This window comes from Solanum dulcamara, chromosome 7 (genome assembly GCF_947179165.1).
Source record: "Solanum dulcamara chromosome 7, daSolDulc1.2, whole genome shotgun sequence".
In the NCBI taxonomy this organism is placed as follows: domain Eukaryota; kingdom Viridiplantae; phylum Streptophyta; class Magnoliopsida; order Solanales; family Solanaceae; genus Solanum; species Solanum dulcamara.
The window spans coordinates 18,603,222-18,626,933 of NC_077243.1; the positions used below are offsets into that span (position 1 = coordinate 18,603,222).

Sequence of the window (23,712 nt, forward strand, 5' to 3'; positions counted from 1 at the left end):
TATTGTGAAGGTCATTTTGATTAAGTTGATAAATTAATTGATGGAATGGTATATATCCGTAACTTACTATACCCAAACATAGAACACCATTTTGTTATTTTTTGGGCTGGTTCGGGTTCCAGTCCGGTCCAAAGTGTTCATCCTTGTTCTGTGGGTTGTGAGAAAAATGGAGGGGAAAACGGAGAAGGAAAGCAAGAGTGTGAAGAAGACGGCGTGTGATGTTGAGGCTCTGAAGAAGTGTTTGGAAGAAAATAAAGGCGACTATTTGAAATGCCAGTCTCATGTTGAAGCCTTTAGGTCATCTTGCTCTATCAAGAACACTAATTCTTCTTCACCAAAGCTCAAATCCGGTGCGGATTCTGATCCTGTCATCACAAAATCCTGAAACTTTATACTGTCAACTTTGAGTTTTTTTCTTTTTTACTTGCAATAAGGTTGTTATTGTCGTAATCGTTACAGATGCACTATTGGAGGTTATTCTTTGTCATTGATACAGTTTCGAACTTGAATGCTAAAAGATTTGGTTTCTATGAAAATATTGAGCTTTTCTAATTGTATTGGACAACTGGTGAAATGGGTTTTGTTTACTGTGAAAGAAGGGTCTTTCAAGTCAAATTGCTGCTTTGATTAGTATTTGTGCCCATGGATGGAGCTGACGTGAAAGCATCTGTTCTTGTAGACATAACAACAATAGCATACCTAGTATCCCACAAGTTTGGTTTGGGGAGACTAGGTTGCATGCAGACCTTACCCTACCTTTGTGGGGGTCTTTATGGGGGTAGAGACTAGAGAGGCTGTTTATGGTAGACATAATAGTCAGTTTGTTTCGTACAGATCGATGCCTCAGGTTTATACTTGGGGGAAAAAAAAGACTTTTTTTGTGTTTTGTGGATGTTTCGAACCGAGTCTAGTTGTAATCCCTGGCTTTGCCAACAATGGTGCAGCCAGGAATTCTCAAAAGAGGATTCAAAAGAATGCAAACTTGCACATTGGGTGAATGCATTTAGCCTTTTTGGTTGAAATTTATATACTGTATATAACACGAGTATATACAAAAGAATTTGTTTTTACCCTATTTGCTAAGTGTAATCTTTAAAGGGGTTTCAATTGAACCCCCTTCAGCACACTTGTCTATACCATTGTCTGCCAACAGATATTAGTCTATGACTTGAACGATTTTATAAGGCTCTACCGCTCTAGTATGAGTTTCTTTCAAGCCTTTCGGAAAGAAAACAAAAACAAGATTTTCAGAGGGTTGATAAGTATTGCTCAAGGGGTAAAATAACATTGTTGGTAAGTAGGTTCAGCAAAACCTTCTCAGTTGCTGATTAGTCATTAATGATTCATAAATTCTAACTGATTTAGAAATTAGGGATTGTAGTGGAAACAAAAGTGAAGGGATACAATTTATTTGTTTGCTCATAGATACTCTCAAGGACTAGGTGTTACATTACCACGCTGATGTATTGGCTTATCTGAGAACCATTGTGTTCCCAATACCTGGATTCCTGGTTTATAAGCTAAAATTATGGTGGTACAGTGAATGAAAAGCAAGTGAAAAGAATTGTACTGGAAAAGTTAGATTTGAGGGGTGTGAGGTTTACAAAGTAATGCTTGCTCGATCCTTGAACACCATAGGTAATTCGATCAATGTCTTTTGTATGCTCACATTTTATGTGAAGGGAACTTTCACACAAGCTACTACTTAGACTAGTGACTTAGAAATTGAAACCACTTGTTAGTTATCTAATGTCTAGGTATCCAAATAATATTACTTTAACAGATAGTGGTTTAGATGCATTCGTAATTTGCCAACTTGAGTGTGGAGTTCCTAATGGCTGTCAGATAACTTCAATTATTGCTGCAGGTCTGGTCTTTGATGCTTTTCAATTTTGTTCCTTATAAATTATAGTCACTGTTCTGTATCACATGGACTTGGTATGAGATGCATGCATCTTTGTTGGATTTATGGATATTTAATGGCGAATTTGGGGACAGCAAATTTTGCTTACTTTTTAACTTTCAAGTTGAGACATTGCTGAGGACCTGAACAAATAATATCCCTTCGCAACACTTTGAGCTTTTAGATGAAGCGGTTAACGCAAATATGGTGTTGGATCAAAATAACTCCTGAGCTCTAGTCTTACCACCACCCATTCACAAAATACTTCACATGATTGTTTGCTACTTCAGCTCACTTGCTGCTAAAAGTTAATTTTTAGCTAGCTTTGTTATGTCCAGTAGCAATCAATCTTTCTGGACGTTCAGCTGCCAGGGTTTAGTGTTCTCTTTGACGTTGTGGTTTTTCTTTATTTCATTTTGGATTGCTGCCTATGTGTCATTAAAGCTATGATTTAGGAATGTTTGTGTATTTGTATGTGAGTTTCTCAAAATGAGAGTATACTTAAATCTCACTTCACATTGCAACTGATTTGAGTTTATCCCTTATATGCTGAAAAATTGATCATTTACTTGTTAAAAAGATACGCACGCAGAAATACAATAACATGAAATTGACAAGTGACCAAGCATGTTTAAGAAAATGATTTTCATATATTAGAGTACTAGGTAAGTTACTTTAACCTTCGGTTTGCAGTTGTAGAGGACCTCTAGTAAGCAATTTGAACGAAGATTGGAAGACTGAAATCCGTGTCTTTTGCTGCTAGCAGTAATAAAACCACAAAGAAGATTCAAGTATAAGTCACGGCGTTGTTTGTAACATTCCTCAATTAAGGATATAGTTTTCTTATCTTTGCTATTTCTTCAGCTTTAACCTCTTTTCAGATACTCTCAGTGATCCCAGAAATTTGTAGTTTGTGAAAAGTAGCAAGAGGGAACTAATGAAGAAAACAAAGTGTTGGTGGATAGGCAGTTGAAGATTATATTGGCTGCTTTTAGCTTGTACATGCAATTATTTCCTGTCACAATATGAAGAACTGAGTAATTTAAAGTTCCAGTGGCAAATTTAGTGACAAAAGGCTGGCTGGTCATGGCTTGTTTTTTTCCAATGAGAAATCATCTTATATAAAACTGATTCCAAATAAATGAAGAAACTGGAGTTAAAGGGCAATGCCAGAGCAAGAAGACAGTGTTATGCTGCTTATTGGATTTTGGATCAAGCTGCCGACAAATTGTGTTTTTTTTTTGGGGGTGGGGTGGCGGGGTGGGGGGGGGGGGGTAAGCTTCTCAAAAAGAAGCAACTACGTTTCCCCTTCAAATGCCCTAGAAATCGAACTTATGCCTAGCAGGGGATAAGTTCTTTAAAAGCGCAGGACATAACTTGTGGAATATTATGAAGTAAAAATATAAATTTATGCCTTTACAAAAAAAAAAAAGCTAAAAGTGATTTTCGTTCTAGCGTATCTTCTTTCAAAAATGATATAAAGTCATTCATCGATGACAATATTTTCACGTGCTTGACCAAGGAGGGAAATAGGAATAATTTGAGACCTTGATCCTGAAACCTTTGATGTATTTTTCTAACTCTATTTGTATGCGGAATTTGCTGTTGATGAATCTAGCCCAATGTACACCCTCTTTCCCTCGCGGACTAAAATAATTAGTCATTTGTTTATATTTATATGACATCGTTTATCTAGACACAAAGTCTAAAAAAAAGGGAATGAAAACTTTTGGAGCTTATAGTCTAAGCCAAGCCTTAGACATATTTGAACAACTGAGACATAAAGATAGAGTATAAAAGAAAAAAAAACCTATTTACACATATTATAATACCATATTTACTAATATTCCCTACCATATGAAAAAATATCAAAAATCTCTCTTTTTTTTTAACTCTCTCCTATCTCACAGATGCATCACATTTAACTTATATCAAATATCCTAAATTCACGCCTAATCTATAGCTTCGTCCTCGACAGTTTTTTTTTCCAATTTCAGTCCATCTATTACTCAATTTCAAGCTTCTAAGTAAGATATATTCAAGTTTTTCCTTATCTGGAATCTCACTTTATTCTCACCTCCTTCGATTTCCTCTGTTTTCTTCTGTAACTTTTTATTTTTTTTACTTATGTTGTTCACTGATATATATGGAATCCACTCCATCTTTTAGTGTTGATCTCACACAGTTAAATAAAAATCAAAAAATTCTTGTTTCACCAAAAATGATGCAGGGGTAAGAGAAAACTGACATTGGGTACAACAATCTAATCATATTCAATATCATCAATTAGTGGCTGATTCGAAAGGGTCTTATTTCCAGTGTTTGTCATGAACTGCGGTTGTGGGGACGAGCTCGCCGCCATCTTATTAGCCTCAGCAAAAATCCTCTGTTACAAAATACTTTATTCAACAATGGATCGGGTTCTGATTCATCTTGGGAAGGTTACGACGAGGTTAGATCTAAACATCGTAATGATCCAGCAGTGATGGATAAGCTACGTGAGAAATTGAAGTCGAAATCTCTAGTTCAACATGCACCCAAAGAAACAGACAAGAAGATTGAAGGGGTTACAACACGCCCTAATCTCCCAAAGGTATGAGTTCATATAAGATATTTTTTTAAATGTCGTTTTTTCTGAAGATTCACTACTTCTGATACATCTAGTTTATGTATCAGATTCTTATATATCAAGCTTTAATGCTTCTGATACATCGTGTTTTTGTATCGGATTCTCATGTATCAAGCTTTACTGCTTCTGATACATCTTGTTTATGTATCAGATTCTCATGTATCAAGTTTTAATGCTTCTGATACATCCTGTTTATCTTTCAAGTTCAAGTTGTATTTAAATCATTAATATGCCAATTTTATTTTTTTAAAAGTTGTGTATTTCTTTTTTTGCAGGGATTGTGGTGTTTTCCTGGCTATTTTTGCTGAATATCTTAGTGATGAAATTTTTATTCCAACTACTGTACTACATCCGAATTCTTCCATTCAAGATATGCCGCACTATTGTGGAATTCTGGTTGTCGGAAGGCCAAGGATGGTTATGTTAGCGAAAACGACGATCCAAAAAAATCTAAGAGAGATTTCATCTCTCCTAGTCAAGGAGAACCGATGGACGTTGAGTAATTTTTTTTTTGAATTTTGTAGTAGTAGAATGTACAATTATGTTTTTGCACCAATAGTAAATACTTTTTTTGGCTATTCAACAATTTAGCAGATTTTTAAGTTTTTCTCATGTATCAAACTCGAATATAGTATGAAAGTCTATGTATCATATTCTCATATATCAAACTTGACTGCTTCTGATATATCTTGTTTATGTATCAGATTCTCATTTATCAAGCATTACTGCTTCTGATACATCTTGTTTTTGTATCATATTCGCACGTATTAAACTTGTTTGCTTTTGATACATCTTGTTTTATGTATCAGATTCTCATGTATCATTCTTTAATGTTTCTGATACATATTGTTTATGTATCAGAATCTCATGTATCAAGCTTTAGTGCTTCTGATACATCTTTTTTATGTATCAGATTCTCATGTATCAAGCTTTAGTGCTTCTGACACATCTTGTTTATGTATCAGATTCTCATGTATCAAGATGTAATGATTCTGATACATTTTATTTTTGTAACAAATTCTCATGTATCAAGCTTTAATTTTTCTGATACATCTTGTTTATGTATCAGATTCTCATGTATCAAGCTTTTGTGCTTCTGATACATCTTGTTTATGTATCAGATTCTCATATATCAATCTTTACTGCTTTTGACACGTAAACAAGATGTATGTCAAAACAGCACATGAAAAAACAGGAAGTTAGTTATCCAATCAAAATTTCTTCTCAATTAATGATAAGCTAACTCTGCAGCTCAACTGCTAGTGGATCTGTAACACCCCGAAATTTTTTTTCGCTAAGACTCGAACCATTCTTTATGTGTGTGTAGGATCAAACTCGGTGACTTCGAGTTATGTATATGAGTTAGGATCAATTCCTAAGTATTTGAAGAGTATTATATGTGGTTTAGGGTCATAAGGAATCTCTAACACCAAGTCGATTCTAAAAAATTTCTATCGGCTAAGTTTTCCGATGAGTCCGTATAAGAGTCAACTTCAAACGACCATATCTCCTAAATTATATATAATTGGATGGACCATGTCCTATCAAATTAAAGGTGTTTGAGTCTTCTTTCCAACTCCACCAATTTTTCCTCATTTGGAGTTTGGAGTAAAAAGTTATGACTATTTTACTAGAGACGCTCTATCCTGGCAGAAGTCCGCGATGGATCCGCGACGCGGAGAGGACACGAACTCCACTGCCTAAGACGAACGACGCCTCCTTTGTTTTTTAGAGTATTTTTTTCCTATAACCCTTTGGGGAGTTATTCTAATATCCCTAAAGTTGTAGAAAATAGTTTTCTTCATTAAAATCCCTCTCATTCATTCCTAAACATCAACGCTCAAGAATTTTCAAGAAAGCATCAAGTTAGGGTTCTTTTTCAAGATTCTTCAACAAGGAAATTCCTTCATAGATTTCAATATTTCCAAACCAAACTTCTTCATCTATTCATGAATCGCTAAAAGAAATCTGAAATTCTAACCATAGGGTTTTCAAGAAAACAAATCCAAGAATTTCAAGAAAGGGTCTCTTGATTGTTCTTCTTCAAGTTAAGATTTTTCATCAAGACTATGGAGCTTTTAAGGTATGTAAGGCTAACCTAAATTATGGATTGAGTTCTTCCATATGCCCCATAGATGTGTTGGATAGAAATTGTGAAAGACTTAAACCCTCTATGAACGTTTTTTTGAATTTTTCTAAAACCCTAGAATATCTTCACATACTATTAATTGACTGATGATTTTCATGGCTTGAATTCTTGAATAATTTTCTTTCATATTTATTTCACAAACCGTAATTACATATTGACTACAATGATTTTTGTATATAAATTCATATGTATTGATGGTGTTCTCGAGTTGAGTTTTGTTGAGAGTATGGATTCATGTATTCATTCACATGAACCCAAGATGAAACTTCTTTTTGTTATAATTTGTTTTGAGGTTGAGATTGATAGTTTTTATGTAAATATTACTTTTAGAGGAAGATGATGTATTTTTGTTAGTGAGTGTGAATAAAATTGAATATAGAGATAAATGAAAATTTTGGAGCAAGATGTTTGATGATGATGTGAATGATGGTTATCTTTAACATAGGTAGAATGATTGATGAAGAGGTATGTTGATGATGATGTTTGAGATGACATGGATTTGAGTCTAATGTGACTGCATGATATGTGATTTGCATAATTTGATTTGATTGGAGTCATATGAGTATAAATGATTGTTTGAGAAGGAGTTTTAAATAAATGATTTGTGAACATTTTTGCATAAACTATTTATACACTATTTTGAGTTTAAAGAATGATTATTTTCATCTTTGATTTAAAAAGAGTTTAAGCATGAGTTGAGTTTGAGAAGTCTCTAAATTATTATTTTTTTAACATGAGTATTTTGAGTATAAACGAGTTGAGCATTTTTACATAAAAAAAATATCTATTTTGAGTTTGAGTTGAGGAGTTGAAATTATGTTTTAAATGCATCTAATATTTTCTGCATTCATTGAGTTGAGATGCTATCAAATTCAAAAAAGAAGAGTTTGATGATTGAGATGAGTTGATTGTGAATGAAGGTCTAATGAGACCAGATTGATTGAGTTTTGAAAAGGGTCCAATGAGACTAAATGAGTTTATTTGAAACTAAGTCCTAAGAGACTAAATAATTATTTTGAGTATTTTACTCACTTGATAGATATGAGCATGTTGAGTCTTGGGAGGAGTATTGAGCATCGAATTGGGTAGGAGTATAGTCCATACTCGAACCAATAACTACATCGCCAAACGTAGGAGAGGATTGGACCGTTAAAGTTGGATGTTTCCCCAAATTACTGTCCTAACATGATAGGACTTGATTGGTTATGGATCTATGATTGTTGATTCGTTCTTACCCTGGCAAGGTATGAACGGACGTGGCAACAACGTCGGCTTGTTGTACTATCACTGGCTCATAGGTGATAGTTGTCGGTTAGAGAAACTCCCAATTTGAGTGCATTGTGCATGATATGATTGGTTGATTGAGATTGTTAATGATTGAGTTCGATTGTAAAACATTGCTAAATTCTAATTTGCATATCTATTGAGTTGAGTCCTCTGACTTTATTGTTGGTTTGATTGTATATGATTGGATTGGATTGGATTGGATTGAATATGATTGGATTGGATCGGATTGTATATGATTGGATTGGATCGGATGGTATACGATTGGATTGGATCAGATTGTATATGATTGGATTGGATTGTATACGGTTGGATTGGATCAGATTGTATATGATTGGATTGGATCGGATTGTATACGATTGGATTAGATCGGATTGTATATGATTGGATTGGATCGGATTGTATATGATTGGATTGGATTGAATTGTAAATGATTGGATTGGATTGTATATGATTGGATTGGATTGTATATGATTGTTTTCTCTCTAAACTGTGTTCTTACTTTAGACTTATGACACCTTGATTGAGTCTCTCTTATCTTTATGACTAGAGATATTTGAACCAGTATTGTTCTATCTTGACACATGTTTTATTCTGTCATATTACATACTCGTACAATCCATGTACTGACATCCATTTAGACTTGCATCGTTTCATGATGCAGAGACAGGTTTAAGAGATCATCAATAGGCGCACCATTGAGGATCTATTCACACTCAGCTTATTGGTGAGTCCTCCCCTACATTTGGAGGAGACCACTTATGTTATTCTTGCGTCGAGTTTAGCCTTTCCATTCCGATTTGAGGTAGCCATGAACCTGTCATTGGCACCAATTAGATAGTAGTGATAGAGGCTTCATAGACTAGATAGTGATTGGTCGATTGAGTATTTTATATTCTTGAATTATTCTTGTCAGACTATTTTAATGACATAGAGGGAGGTTTGATTTGTTGTCTCTTGGCCTTTATTTATTGAGTTAGATTGATGATTTGAGTTGTCCACTAAATTATTCCTTTATTTTAAGCCTTCCGCTGATTGATTGAATGAACGGATGTGTGATTTGACCAAGTGGTTCGCTTGGGGACCAGCAATGGTCTTCTAGTGCCGGCCACGTCTAGGGTACCCTCCCGGGGCGTGACAGGATCCTGGATGACTTAATCATCAGACCTAAGAACATCCTACATCTATGCTTTTGTGGGATCAGTTACATTTTTTTGCCACTGCAAAATGAATCAATTTCTTCTCAAAACATGTAAAGCTGATGCCATCTAGCCCAACGTCCTAAATGGATCCTTGAAGACTTGACTATGACCTCTGTGCATTTGTGTCTGTCAGATAAGTTACTGATGTTTGAATAGACAATAAGAAAGGCATAATACTTGGTGAGGAAATGGTGTTGTGAGAAAATTTCGATGAATTGTATAGTGTCAGTAGAAGCCTATGTATCTTGTATAGTGTCAGTAGATTCTCATGTATCAATCGATTCGCTTGATAAAAATCGAATTTTGGATTGAATTTTTTGTTCGCATTTATGCTCTATTTTTTGAGTTTTTCTTCCTCTTCATAACTGTTACGATTTTTTTAAGGATTATTTCTCTTAATTAGCACGGTAATTGATTGAAACAACCAATCCTAACTTAAATTACGTTATTATTCATAAATAACTCAACAACATTAATTATTCTACACCCAAAACCTGATGTATCAGCAAAATAAGTAAAGTATCAGAAATATGGAAAAAAAAAGGAAAATCGGATAATTTAAAAAAAATAAGGGATATATTATAATTGAGTTTTTCACTATGGGATTTAGGTAAAGTTTACTAAAATAAATACGTTTTTTTTTACAGTTTTAAATGAGATATTATAATGTCATTTACAAAAGCATATTATCAAGTGCCTCTGTTTCTTGAGAAGTTGGCATAAAAAAATATGTTCTTAATTTTCTTGTAGAAGATACAGAAACTTTGATTTTAATCAAATGAACTCAAACGCAGGTAAATTGATCCTTGTGTAACTTTTTGTGCTATACTGACCCCTTTGGGTCAAGACTGGCCACCGGCCAATCATCCTTGTACTTATGCCTAGTTAATAATATTTATCTTTCTTGATTAAAAAAAAAAGATTGATCCTTGAAAAAATATATCCCCACTCACCATAGTCTATCATGTATTTATGTTTCACTTCTAATTGATTCTTCCTTGCTTAGAGTAAAGTGAAAGAATTTTTTTTTTCTCATTCGGTGTCCGGTATATATATTGGAGTCCGACTAAATTCAAATTTGCGCCGGAAAGTCCCACATTTGAGAAGTAAAGAGCTTCCTAACAAAGGTGATTCTGTATTCGAGAAAACTCAAATCCAAGACTTCTAATTAAGGATAAATAAGTACTTACCACTCCACTATAATTTTTATCGATAAATAGAAGAAAATATAAAATATGCCATCAGGGGTCAATGAGACCAGCTCTTTTGTTTTTTCCTTCTTCTCTTTCACGTCTTTTAAATAAGATAGATTAAAAAAAATGGCACAATGTCCTCGATTGCATATAAAATATATGTGTTTTGCTTAATTGTCGTGTTTGCTCGAAAGAGTAATGAATCACGAGTAAGCCAAGTCAAACTTGACATTAAAAAGAACCAAAAACACCTCACTAATTTTGACTAGCAAAAAATTATATGCACTCGATATTTGATATCAAATAAATAAATACACAACGTTTTTCTTGCTCATAATTTAGCTATAGTTAGGTGATATGTATTGTTTTTCATTTTTAAGTAGTAATTATGATAATTAATTGTTTAGTTCGATGTAAATAATTTTGCTGGCATATTTTCCCGTTTTGACAAGCACTCTTCCATCAATTGTGCTTGTTGCCTCCTATCTGCTTACAACGTCTTAAATTCATTGACCTTATTTTTTTCTTAAAAAAAGGAGAGCTGTGGGGGTGGGGGTGGGGGGTTGAAGAGTCGGCAAGCTCTAAATAAAAATTGTCAAACCTTAATAAATTGCAAAATGTCATAGTATTATACTTACTAGTAGCTTGCAAAATATTATTTTCAAGTACAAGTTACATGTTTTATATTCTGCAATAATGATTTATTCTCATTTCTCTGGAAGGCTACTTGTTTTCACATCTGTCTTGTCCACATCTTGAGATTCTTGTGTGTCATTTATCACATAAGTTATTAAGAGACAAATTCATAGAATTTAGAGTCAATAAGTTCAGAATGAATGCAATCAAGTCTCATAGTTTATTAAGAGACAAATTTATAGGATTTAGAGTTAGTGAGTTAACCAAACCCGCGCATCACCTACGAGTTTATACATAGTTAACTGAAGGATACTCTTTCCAAGATATAGGCTGCCCTTCTATTTAAGTACCTAAACACAACAGAAGAAACTAAGCTTAGCTGCTGAGCATGTCTGAATCTCAGACTTCTGTAAAACTTCCCATTTTCGACATTTCAAGGCCATTGAGTTCATCAAATTCCCTCAAGTCCCTTTCTTTAGCTTGTAAAGATTGGGGCTTTTTTCACATCAGTAACCATGGGATTCCCAGAGATTTATGCAAACAACTACATTTCCTTTCTAATCAGATATTCAATCTCCCTTGTGATGTAAAGCTCAATGCTGGACCTTTATCAAATATTAGAACCTATACTCCCCACTTCATTGCTTCCCCTTTCTTTGAGAGCCTCAGAGTGTCTGGACCTAACTTCTTTGCTTCTGCACAGAGCACTTCCCAAGCCTTGATCAACCAGCCAATTCCAGAATTCAGGTAAAATCAAAAAAACCTTAAACACTACATTCAGCCCGCATGCACCTCAACTATTCATCTAGGTACCTGTTAGTTGTTACCTCCTAGAACGAGCACCATGTTCAGGTAACTTTGTCCATCAAAGCTTTGACAGATGATTTTTGTCTCGGTTGGGATTTGAACCTTGGTTTCGCAAGTTTCATTGATTCCTAGACCACACCTTTGAATGCACTTAACACAACACTTTTTGTTTTTTTGTTTTCATCATTGATGAAATACTCTGCTTTTCTTGCATACATCATAAACATTAGTTTTAAGATTGCTTGATCACATGACTTGTCACTCTGGTAAGAATTTAGCATTTTAATGTTTTTCTTATGTCTCATGTAGTCATGCAATGGAGGTGTATGGGAGCAAAATGGAAGAAGTGTCCAAAAGCATTGTTGAGGTCATACTGATGAGCTTAGGTCCTGAATTTGAGCAAAAATTTGCATCAGAATTCAAGAACTGTCATGGCTATCTCAGAGTAAACAACTATACTCCACCTGAAAGCACGGAAAATGTACAAGAAAAAGTTGAAGGGCTAGGGATGCACACTGATATGAGCTGTATAACAATAGTATATCAAGATGAAGTTGGTGGACTTCAAGTGAGATCCAAAGAAGGCAAGTGGATGGACATTGATCCTTGCCAAGACACACTTGTTGTGAATATTGGAGACCTCTTGCAGGCTTGGAGTAATGGGAAATTGAGGTCATCTGAACACAGAGTAGTCCTGAAAGAGCCTGTGAGTCGATTTTCCATCGCTTTCTTTTGGTGCTTTGAAGATGAGAAACTGATTGTTGCACCACAAGAGATTGTAGGGAAGGAAAATTTGAAGGTCTATAAGCCTTTTGTTTGTGCTGATTATTTGAAGTTTAGAGAAAGCAATGAAAAAGGCAAGTTTGAGAAAGTAGGTTTTACTGTCAAACATTTTGCAGCTAAATAAGAATCTTGGTTACTTGATTTATAGCATTTATTTTTTTTGTACAAGTGAGGTTAAAAGAATTATACTATTTTGGTAATGGAAGTTGTTTGTTCTTCTCTTTCAAAGTCCTAAATTATGAATTCTGTACATAGATACTTCTTTTCTTGAGTTTTAAGTTCTATGTTACTAACCCTGTAAAGTAATTTTATACCATCAGATCAAATTATCTGCAATAACAAGCACAAATGATACATATACAAAAAAATAAAATAATCAACTTGTTGAACATGTTGAGTTGCAAAGCTAGTTCAAATTCCTTGGACAGTTGGTATATTATAACATATAAACCCTTTCTTTTTTTCCCAATTTGACGGCACATGAGTTTGCTTCCACTTAATTGGTGGCAACCCAGTTATGTTTGACCTTTTGCAGCTTCTAGAGGTCACCAGACACATTCTTGAATGAGGTTTAGTTATACAACACCACCATACTCATGAAGAGAGTACGCAGACAACAAATTTTAACTCTACTTCATGGAGGTAGAAAGACTGTTTCCGAAAGACCCTCAACTCAAGTAACGCATATCGAAGCAGAAAATACAAAAGTAGCAGAAAATACAAAAGTAAAGAAGACATAGTAAATGATAAAATAGACCTTCTCAACCTAGCTGGAAATGAAGCATCTAAACCTGGAAGAAGAAAAAACCTACCAGACCACCAAATGTTTGGGAATATAATTAGTCAACCAAGGGAATTTAGGAAAAGTTCTTTAATTGGCAGACAAAGGACTTTGTTTAATCAGTTCACTGGCCGGTAAGGGACTTAATATTAGAAAAGTAATGTCACTGATTATTCCAGGGGAAAGGCCAAGTCTTCAGCAGCTAATAGCCAACAGTCTATTTGTATGCCACACATGCACAATAAGGTTGACAGAAGAAAAAAAAGAATAATTCCTGACTATATTAATCAGAAGATTTTGTCACAAACAATGCCAGTAAAGGTAGATGTAATCGTTACATAAAGAATCAACATGCATTACAACTTTTCCTACATGTACCATAATAATCAGGAGAACCAACCATAAAAACAGGATTCCTTTCACACTCTCCAGTAGCAGCCCATCGAGTACAGTTCTCATCTTCATCGGTACAATTGGTATCATCATCTGATTGTAGTGGATCCTTTTGTACAGTAATACTTCTGAGATAAAAGAATTTGATGGCATACCACATTTCACCATCAACAATAGGGCATCTTGCATGGGAGCTACTCCTGTCAGGGGATGCATCGAGGTGGACATTGAAAAACACAATTGCGTTTCCTTTAGTTGGTCTCAAGGTGTCACTACTCTTCGTACAGTCGGACAAGATCTTATTCTACACCAGGAGTTCGAATTAATTAGAATAAAACCACAAAAAGCAAACGAAATTAAGTACAACAAAGCACTCTCTTTTACCTCCGACTCAGGGAAGAGGATCTGACCACCCTGCGTCACATTTGATAGATACAAAATGACGGTCGCCATTAATGGTTCGTTGGACTTGAGTGCGGAATCCCTCTCAAAATAACTATAATTCCCCTTTAAACTCTCACTCCCAGAATGCAGAACATGCAATGGCTTGCTGTTTCCTGAAGGCAAGGATGATAGCGGTCAGTCATACAACACTGAAAAGGTAGACCCAAAACCTTCAGTTGGGAGGGTACCTAGAAAGAAACAAATGGAACTCAACATATCTGGCAATAAAAACTACCTTTAGGCAGAAAGGTCCAAGCTGAGATCCTTTCTTCGATCCTTGAGGAAGTAGGATCCTAGAATTTAAAGAACAGTACCAAAAAAACATGTATAAGTACTGAGTACGGAGTTTTATCAACATGAACTGCTTTCTCTGCCAGCATATTTAGTGAGCAAGGAATTCACTGTCATGGTAAGTAAAGATAGAGCCTTAATGCACAATTACTAATATGGAAAAGAGCCTAAAATACCCTTAAACTATGGCTTTTGATACAATAATACCCTTCGTTAACCTTTCACGCCAAAAATGCCCCCAACGTCAATCTTTTGGTTCTAAACTACCCTTATTTTTAATGGCCCTCTCCGAAAATACAATTATGGAATTCATTTATTAAGTGGCACAATACTATTGGTTGGTTTTAAAATAAAGTAATTAATTAAATTCCCAACCCACAATCCGAATCCACCTAATAACTCATACCCGCCCCACCTAAAAGCCCCATTAAAAAGAAGAAGAAGAACCTTCACTCTTCAACTGATGCATTTGTTTAAGAGCGCATTACATAGAAAAATAGCATAATTTTTTATTTTGGTGTACTGATTAAGTAATTAATTTCTCAATTACAAATAGACAAACTTTTTCTTTTTCAGAATTCAAAAGTTGTAATCTGGTTTACTACTTTCTTCTTCTTTCCTCCTTCAACAAAAGCTGAATGAGTGAAATTGCTATTAAGCAATTGGATTCTTCTCAGAGCATTCGTTAATGGCAAATGTCCTTCTGGTGTTTCGTCGTTCAATTCCAAATGAACTTTGTAGTTGTTGTGTTGTACTGATAACTTTGGTGATTTAAAGTTTCTTCATCCACACAATTTTGATGAAGAAATTGGTGAAATCTTTGTTCACTTTGCTCCATATCTTCTTCTGAACATTGTACCTGAATTTGTTGTCGCTGTATGTTCTCCATAGATAATCCATTGCTTTGAGGTCGGATTCAAGAATGAATTTAACCTCGGAGAAGAAAATGTATCCTCGATTAATTTCTGCTTCACCGACTAAAACTATGATTAGCCCACGAGTTTAATAGGGCTTTTAGGTGGGGTGGGTATGGATTATTAGGTGGATTTGGGTCGTGGGTTGGGTATTTAATTAATTAGTTTATTTTAAAACCAACTAATAGCATTTTGCCACGTAATAAATGAATTCCGTAATTGTATTTTCGGAGAGGGCCGTTAAAAATAAGGGTCGTTTAGAGCCAAAAGTTTAACGTCGGGGCCATTTTCGGCTTGAAAGGTTCACGAAGGGTATTATTGTACCAAAAGCTATAGTTAAGGGTATTTTAGGTCATTTTCCATTACTAATATGGAAAAAGTATTGGGGAGAGGTGATTAAACAGGACATGGCACAGTTACAGCTTACGGAGGACATGACCTTAGATAGGAGGGTGTGGAGGACCCACATTAGGGTAGAATGCTAGTTCATAGTCTCGTTATTCTTCTCTATTCATAGGCGTAGTAGTGCATTACGATCTCTTGCGCTGTGAATTCTGATTTCTGTTATTTATGTTATTATTTATTACTTTCTATGCTTTGATTACTCTTTTGAACCTGTGACGCTATCATTATTTATTTAATCGTTATTTGTTATTTGTATTTATTTATTTGTATTTATTTGTTATCTATTCGTTATTTGTTTGTTGTTTTTCTCATAAAGCTTTTAATTTCCTATTCTTATCTAACATTTTTTTATGCATTTATGCTTTTACTGAGCCGAGGGTCTCCAGGAAACAGCCATCCTACCTTGGTAGGAGTAAGGTCTGCGTACATTCTACCCTCCCCAGACCCCATGTTGTGGGATTTCACTGGGTTGTTGTTGTTGTTGTTATTTCCATTACTAATATCTTCAATTTACAAGGTTAAACACTATCTACATAAAGTAATGTATTTTAGCTGTTAAAAGATGGTCTAACACAAATGCTTGGTCACATCTATGCTCTGAAGAAGCATTAGCCCATATAAAGCACCATGTAGATAACAAGAACTTACATTTGCATCTAAAGGAATACCCGGGGGAAACTTCACTGCATCCACTGAAGCATTATCAACTGTGGAGCTATTTCTCTTGTCATGCACCTATAAAAATGCATTCATACGAAGACACATTTTAGAAAACTTTCTAAGCCAAATAAGTAGAGCAGTACAAGTAGCGAGACACCGATTTACCAAAGAGATTAAGTGATCAGTCTCTTCTTCTGACAGGAAGTCTCTATACAAGAAAACCCTATTTCAAGAAAAAAATGTTCATTATTCCTCCATACAGAGAATTATTCAAGTAATCTCATCAAGAAAGCCAGGAAGCCAAACAAGCATGCCTTCAATACACCAATGTAACAAAGAAAAAAAAATTCTTCTTTTTTTTTTTTGGGTGAACTCACTTAAACGCAGAATTTTGCGATTTTGAAATTTCTTTGCATGCCACAACATATTGAAGAAGTAACAAGGTTAATGATTGAATAGACTACCTGACCTTGGTCGCCATGAGAGTTGAACGACGTGTGAGGGATCAAATCTATTAGAGCGTACGGGATGGCCCAACTGTATAATGCCATCCCCATTCACCTCCTCAGCCCTCAATTCTTTTCGGCTTCTGAAACAAATTGTTGTAATCATGTAAAGCACCATTTATTCAAATCACTCCAAAATTAATGGTTATCATTGCTCTTCTTACATATAATCATTTGCAGCTTATATCTTGTTGAGTAATACATCTTCTACAGTACAGTCGAAAAATAACTCTCTCAAAAACCACAAGTACAGGCCAACATGATAAATCAGGTTCTTTTCCAAACTACCAATACTAAAAATCAACATTTTTGACAGACTCATAGAAGCTGCAAACTTCTAAGCTCAAAGACGGAAACTTTGAGAGGGGGAATAAAACAGAAAAGGGTAAGTTATACTACTAACTCCATTCCAATTTGTTTGTCTTACTTTTTCTTTAGTTCATTTCAAAAAAAAAAAATATTGAAAACTCTTTAATTCTAGCTTTACACATGAACATGTTTAATACCATAAAATTAAAGGGTATTTTGGTACAATTCGACATATCTTTAATTCATAAGACTACAATATTCAAAAGTTCATTAATTTTCTTATACTCCATGTCAAGTCAAAAGTCAAAATCAGACAAAAAATAGAAACGGAGGGAGTACTAGTTTCTGCATGGCGCAAAAAATCCCCTATTTTTAATTAAGTAAATCTACCTGGATTACAAGAAGATCTTTATGATTACCTCAATCATACTGCTAACTGCTAAGTAACCTTAAAAACTATAAATACCCAAATAAAAATAAATCAAGAGATGTTTGAATTCAAAATTCATGAACAAGGTAGCAATTATTATGGATTATTAGGGAACCAATTACCGAAAGAGCAAGAGAAATCAAAGATTATTAGTATAAGATAATAAAATTGCAGGGAGTTTTACTAACTTTTGGGCGAAAAGAACCTCGGAATAGATCCCCAAAGCCACGAAGATGAAAACCCAAAGAAAGCTCGCCATTGTTGAAACAGAGCAAAATTGGGAAAGTGAGGGATTTCCTTTTCGGGGAAATGCAGAGTTTTACTGACACGGTTGTTCGAATTTCCAAAGGGATCTGTGAGGAGGACCATGGAACTTCATGCTCCTGCAGTACGTGGCACAATAACATGCTGCCATCTGTTTTCACTTTTTGCCCTTTTTGAATAAAAAACAATAATTTCTTCCCTGTTTTCAAATATGGGTTGATATTGATATTTTATCCCTCGTAATAAAAGTCTTATAAAAATAGATTTTATAAGAGGTAGCGTTAATCTTTTGGGTCAGCCAAACAAATTTTGTCCATAAGGTAGATGTTTTAAATTTTACTCGGAAAAAGGCATAAATTTTCTTTTGAAATTGTATCAAAAAGTCAGTTAAATACTTAAACTATCATGGCGAACTATTACATACCTAAATTATCTAAAAGTGAAACTACTACACACCTAAACGCATAACACAACTCTCATAGTATGTGGTGTATTACACTCGCTGTCACGTGGCGCCACGTCAGTGCCACATCATCGCAACGTCAGAAATTATAATTTTTTTTCTTTTCTGTTTTTTTTTATTAATTAACTTTTCTTTTATTAACTATATTTTACACTAAGTAACTCTTAATTAATTATTAACTATCCATTCGATTTTTTATATTCTTTTTTTTATTATTAATTAAATTTTCTTTTATTAACTATATTTTACACTAATTAGCTCATAATTAATCATTAACCACTCATCCGATTTTTTATATTTCTTTTCTTTATTAATTAACTTCTCTTTTATTAATTATATTTTATACTAATTAAATTCTAATTAATTATTAACTACCCATCAATTATTAACCACCCATCTGATTTTTTATATTTTTTTTCTTTTCTTTATTAATTAACTTTTTTTTATTAACTATAGTTTATACTACAACAATAGCAACAACAACAAACCCAATATAATCCCACCATGTGGGGTCTAGGGAGGGTAGAGTGTACGCAGACCTAACCCCCACCTTGGAAGGTAGGGCGGTTGTTTCTGAAAGACCCTCGGCTCAAAAGAGGAAAACAAGATAAAAGGTCAGATAGGGACAAGCATATCGAAAATAAGATGAAAACAAGGAATAACAAAAGTGAGAAAGTCATCATAGAATAGTACGGAAACAAAGAGGCAGTAACTACTATAAATAAATAAGATAATCAAAGTACAACGGCCCCACACCTATAAACAGCAATACAATGTAGAAATCAAATGACAATAAACAATGAGCAGAACTACAACTAGTATGGTGTAAGGATAAGTCACCTAGCCTTTTATCCTAATTTGAGTCCTTCACAAAAATAATTATAGTGCGCTAATGCGCCTACTAATAGGGAAGAATAACGAGACTATGTACTAGCCTTCTACCCTAATATGGGTCCTCCACACCCTCTTATCTAAGGTCATGTCCTCGGTAAGCTGTAACTGCGTCATGTCTTGTCTAATCATCTCTCCTCAATATTTCTTCGGCCTACCCCTACCTCTTCTGAAACCATCCATGGCCAACCTCTCACACCTCCTCACTGGGGCATCTGTGTCTCTTCTCTTCACATATCCAAACCATCTCAGTCGTATTTTTCGTATCTTGTCTTCCACCGAGGCCACTCCTGCCTTGTCCTGAATAGCCTCATTTTTAATCATGTCGCTCCTGGTATACCCACACATCCATCTCAACACTCTCATCTCAGCTACTTTCATCTTTTGAACGTGAGAGACCTTAACTGGCCAACACTCCGCCCCATAAACATAGCTGGTCTAACCACCACTTTGTAGAACTTGCCCTTAAGTTATGGTGGCACCTTCTTGTCACATAGCACACCGGAAACAATCCTCCATTTCATCCACCCTACCCCAATACGATGTGTGACATCATCGTCAGTCTCCCCGCTGCCTTGCATGATAAACCCAAGGTACTTGAAACTACTTTTCTTTTGGATGGCCTGGTCATCAAGCCTAACTTCCGCGCCAACCTCCTGAGGTGTCTCACTAAACTTGCACTCTAGGTACTCTGTCTTGGTCCTACTCAGCTTAAACCCTTTAGACTCCAAGGTATGCCTCCAATCCTCCAGCTTAGCGTTAAATCTGCTACGAGTCTCATCAATCAGGACTATGTCGTCCGCAAAAAGCATACACCATGGCACCTCACCTTGAATTTATCGCGTCAATCCATCCATCACCAAGACAAATAAAAATGAACTAAGGGTTGATCCTTGATGCAACCCCATCACAACTGGAAAGTGCTCTGAGTCCCCTCCTACTGTCCTTACCCTGGTTTTGGCACCCTCATACATATCCTTGATCACCCTAATGTACGCCACATGTACATCTTTAGTCTCCAAACATCTCCATAGTATCTCTCGTGGAACTTTATCGTAAGCCTTTTATAGATCGATGAAGACCATATGCAAATCCCTTTTCCTCTCCCTATACTGCTCTATCAGTCTTCTCATAAGATGGATGACTTCTGTAGTTGAGCGTCCCGGCATAAATCTGAATTGGTTCTCTGAAATAGATCCGTCTCTCCTAATCCTCATCCCCACCGCTCTTTCCCACACTTTCATAGTATGGCTTAGAAGCTTGATACCTCTATAGTTGTTGCAGCTCTGGATATCCCCCTTGGTTTTGTATAGAGGGATTATTATGCTCGACCTTCATTCTTCGGGCATCGTTGTTGTTCTAAAGATGACATTAAATAACCTAGTCAACCACTCCAAACCTACCAAGCTCGCGCTCTTCCAAAATTCTCCAAGAATCTCGTCAGGTCTGGTTGCTCTTTCCCAGCGCATTCTACGCACAACACCCTTAACCTCTTCGATCGAAATACTATTGCAACACCCAAAATCATGAAGCATCCCTGTATGTACCAAATCTCCCAACAGAATCTCTTTGTCCCCTTCTTCGTTCAAAAGTTTATGGAAGTACGATTGTCATCTCTCTTTAATGAGGGTCTCCTCTACCAATACTTTTTCATGCTCATCCTTAATTCACTTGAATTTATCCACATCGCGTGCCCTTCGCTTCAACACCCTGGCTAGCTTGAATAATTTTTTATCCCCGCCTTTCTCTTCTAGTTCAGCATAAAGGCGTTCAAAAGCTGTCATTTTTGCCGTCAAAACCGCTGACTTTGCCTTCTTCCTCGCTATCTTATAAATTTACCTATTCGTCCACTTCTCCACCTCATCCTTTCTTTCTATCAGCTTCGTGTACGCTATCTTCTTTGCTTCCACCTTCCCTTGCACTTCTCCATTCCACCACCAGTCCCCTCGATGTCGGCCACGGCTACCTGTCGAGACTCCCAACACTTCATTTGCTACAACCCTAATACAACTAGTCGTTCTATCTCACATAGTGTTCGCATCCCCACTACTATCCCAGGCCCCCATATCCTTCAATTTCTCTCCCATCTCCAGGGCATTAGCCGTGGTCAAAATCCCCCATCTGATCCTAGGTCGGTCATCTCCGACCCTCTTCTTCCTTGTCATCTTGATCCCTAGATCCATCACCAAGAGCTTATGTCGGATCGTAAGGTTGTCGATCGGGATGACCTTACAGTCTTTGCACAGACCTTTATCATTCTTCCTAAGGAGTAAAAAATTTATCTGAGTCTTAGCCACCGCACTCCGGAAGGTTATCAAGTGGTCCTTCATTTTTGGAAAACTCAAATTCGCTATCACAACCCAAAAGCTCTTGCGAAATCCAAAAGTAAGACTCCTCCTCCATTTCTGTCCCCGAAGCTAAAGCCTCCATGCACATCATCATATCCTCCCGAAATAGATTCGACTTGCCCATTGAAATCCCCTCCCACAAAAAGTTTCTCAGTAGGCGGTATGCCTCCCACTAACTCGTCCAAATCCTCCCAAAAATGCCTTTTATCCTCCTCGCTTAAGCCCGCTTGCGATGCATAAGCATTAATAATGTTTAATGCGATCCCTTTAACGACCACCTTAATCAACATCATCCTATCAGTGACTTTCCTAACCTCCACCACCTGATCCTTTAAATTACTGTCTACTAAAATACCTACCCCATTCCTATACTTCGATCTACTAGAGAACCAGAGCTTATACCCATCTACCTCCTTAGCTTTAGAATCTACCCATTTGGTCTCTTGTACACAACCTATATTAATCTTTTTCTTCTTTAGAATTTTAACTATCTCTATGGATTTTTCCGTCAACGTCTCAATGTTCCAAGAACCTACTCTCAGTCTAGACGCTCATTTAACCCACTTACCCCTCCTAACTCTAGTCCCCGTCCCCTTCCTCGTCATCGTCCCCATCCCGGTCCCTGAGTGAGAACATGACCCTATTCTACCATTACTATCCAAAGCCACGAAAATGCGTATGAACTAATAAATTATTCAAAGGTTTAAAGTCAGCAAAATGTAACTACAATTGTATGAGCAAGGAATAGATAGGGAAAGATATGGAAATCGGAGGTACCAACTCTAGTTGAAATAAACCTGGTTGCCGCCGAAAAATACTATTCACTTTGGAGTTACTGTACACGTCAAAGTTATTGTCCACGTCGGCTTGCCAATGTGCTGTTCACAACGACCTTTGGGTTGTGTGGATAGCAGATCTAAGCAAGATTACGAATCTGAATTACTCACTCAAATCGTCTGATTCCCCTAGTGATCAGTCAACCCCAAGTCACTGCGACTATAGCAACGAAGACTATGAGATCTGAAATGCTTGACTGTCTCCTAATTAACTTCTAATTAAATATTAACTACCCATCCGATTTTTTATATTTTTTTCTTTTCTTTTCTTTATTAATTAACTATATTTTATACTAATTAACTCCTAATTAATTATTAACCACCCATCCGACTCCCCTCCCCCCAAACCCCAATCGTCTTCTCCACCAAAATGGGGAGAAGAATTCTTCTTCTTCTTAATGGGTTTTGAAAGAAAAAAAAATAAGATTCAAAGTGGGGAGTAAATAGAGGTGGGTGTAAAGAAGAAGAGGGTAGGTGGGTGTGAAGAAGAAAGAACGTGGGGTGGGTGATTTTATTTTACTTTAATGGATTTTGAAAGAAAAAAAATTAAGATTTAAAATGAGAGTAAATGGAGGTAGGCGTGAAGAAGAAGAGGGTAGTTGGGTGTGAAGAAGAAAGGATGTAGGGGTGGGTGATTTTGTTTTTTTAATTATTTTTTTTGCTTTAAAGAATCTGACGCCCTGCTTTTTTTTTTTGCCACGTCAGTTGTAGGGAGTAATAGTTTCACTTTTAGATAGTTCAGGTGTGTAATAGGTCGTCATGATAGTTTAAGTGTGTAACTAACTTTCGATACAATTTTAGGAGGGAATTTATGCCTTTTCCCAATTTTACTCATAAGACACGCGTTGAGGACATTTTAAAATAGTGAGTTTGTACAATTGATTAGAAATTATGTGTTTATGGGTAAAGTTAGAACTTAGCTATGTTGTCAAGTTCTAACTTTTTCATTTAAGAGTTTGTTTGGATTGACTTATTTAAAGTGTTTATAAAAAAATAAGTTATAAGCACTTTTAGAGTGTTTGGGTAAATTTTAAAAAAAACTATAAGCACTTAGTTTTAAGTTAAAATGATAAAAATAAATCAAAAGTCATAAGTTAGAATTTCTAACTTTTGACTTATAAGTCAAAAGCCAAAAGTCAATCTAATCAGACTCTAAAAGTTAAGATTTTATAATATAGTGTAAATTATTGC

At 35.7% G+C, this 23,712-nt stretch overlaps 2 protein-coding genes and 1 long non-coding RNA gene across 4 annotated transcripts; 2 read left to right on the top strand and 1 right to left on the bottom strand.

The window, feature by feature from the left end:
- Nucleotides 1–2,977, top strand: LOC129895188 (uncharacterized). Its single transcript, XR_008767725.1, has 2 exons — nt 1–350; nt 2,597–2,977. It is a non-coding gene; the product is annotated as an uncharacterized LOC129895188 (long non-coding RNA).
- An 8,203-nt stretch (nt 2,978–11,180) lies between these two features.
- LOC129895877 (gibberellin 20-oxidase-like protein) lies at nt 11,181–12,760 on the top strand. The gene is made up of 2 exons (XM_055971656.1): nt 11,181–11,743; nt 12,113–12,760. Exons 1-2 carry the CDS (start codon nt 11,385–11,387, stop codon nt 12,708–12,710), a joined length of 957 nt encoding a protein of 318 aa, XP_055827631.1. The 5' UTR covers nt 11,181–11,384; the 3' UTR covers nt 12,711–12,760.
- An 869-nt stretch (nt 12,761–13,629) lies between these two features.
- On the bottom strand, nt 13,630–18,042 carry LOC129896542 (probable prolyl 4-hydroxylase 12). 2 transcript variants are annotated; one of them, XM_055972472.1, is made up of 7 exons: nt 17,908–18,042; nt 16,944–17,063; nt 16,640–16,697; nt 16,463–16,549; nt 14,440–14,497; nt 14,145–14,317; nt 13,630–14,064 (listed from the first exon to the last, which is right to left on the bottom strand). In XM_055972472.1, exons 1-7 carry the CDS (start codon nt 17,976–17,978, stop codon nt 13,714–13,716), a joined length of 918 nt encoding a protein of 305 aa, XP_055828447.1. In that variant the 5' UTR covers nt 17,979–18,042; the 3' UTR covers nt 13,630–13,713. The 2 variants fall into 2 exon arrangements, with proteins under 2 accessions (XP_055828447.1, XP_055828448.1); XM_055972473.1 differs by lacking the exon at nt 17,908–18,042 and having other exon boundaries at nt 16,939–17,063.
- Nucleotides 18,043–23,712: the final 5,670 nt, after the last annotated feature.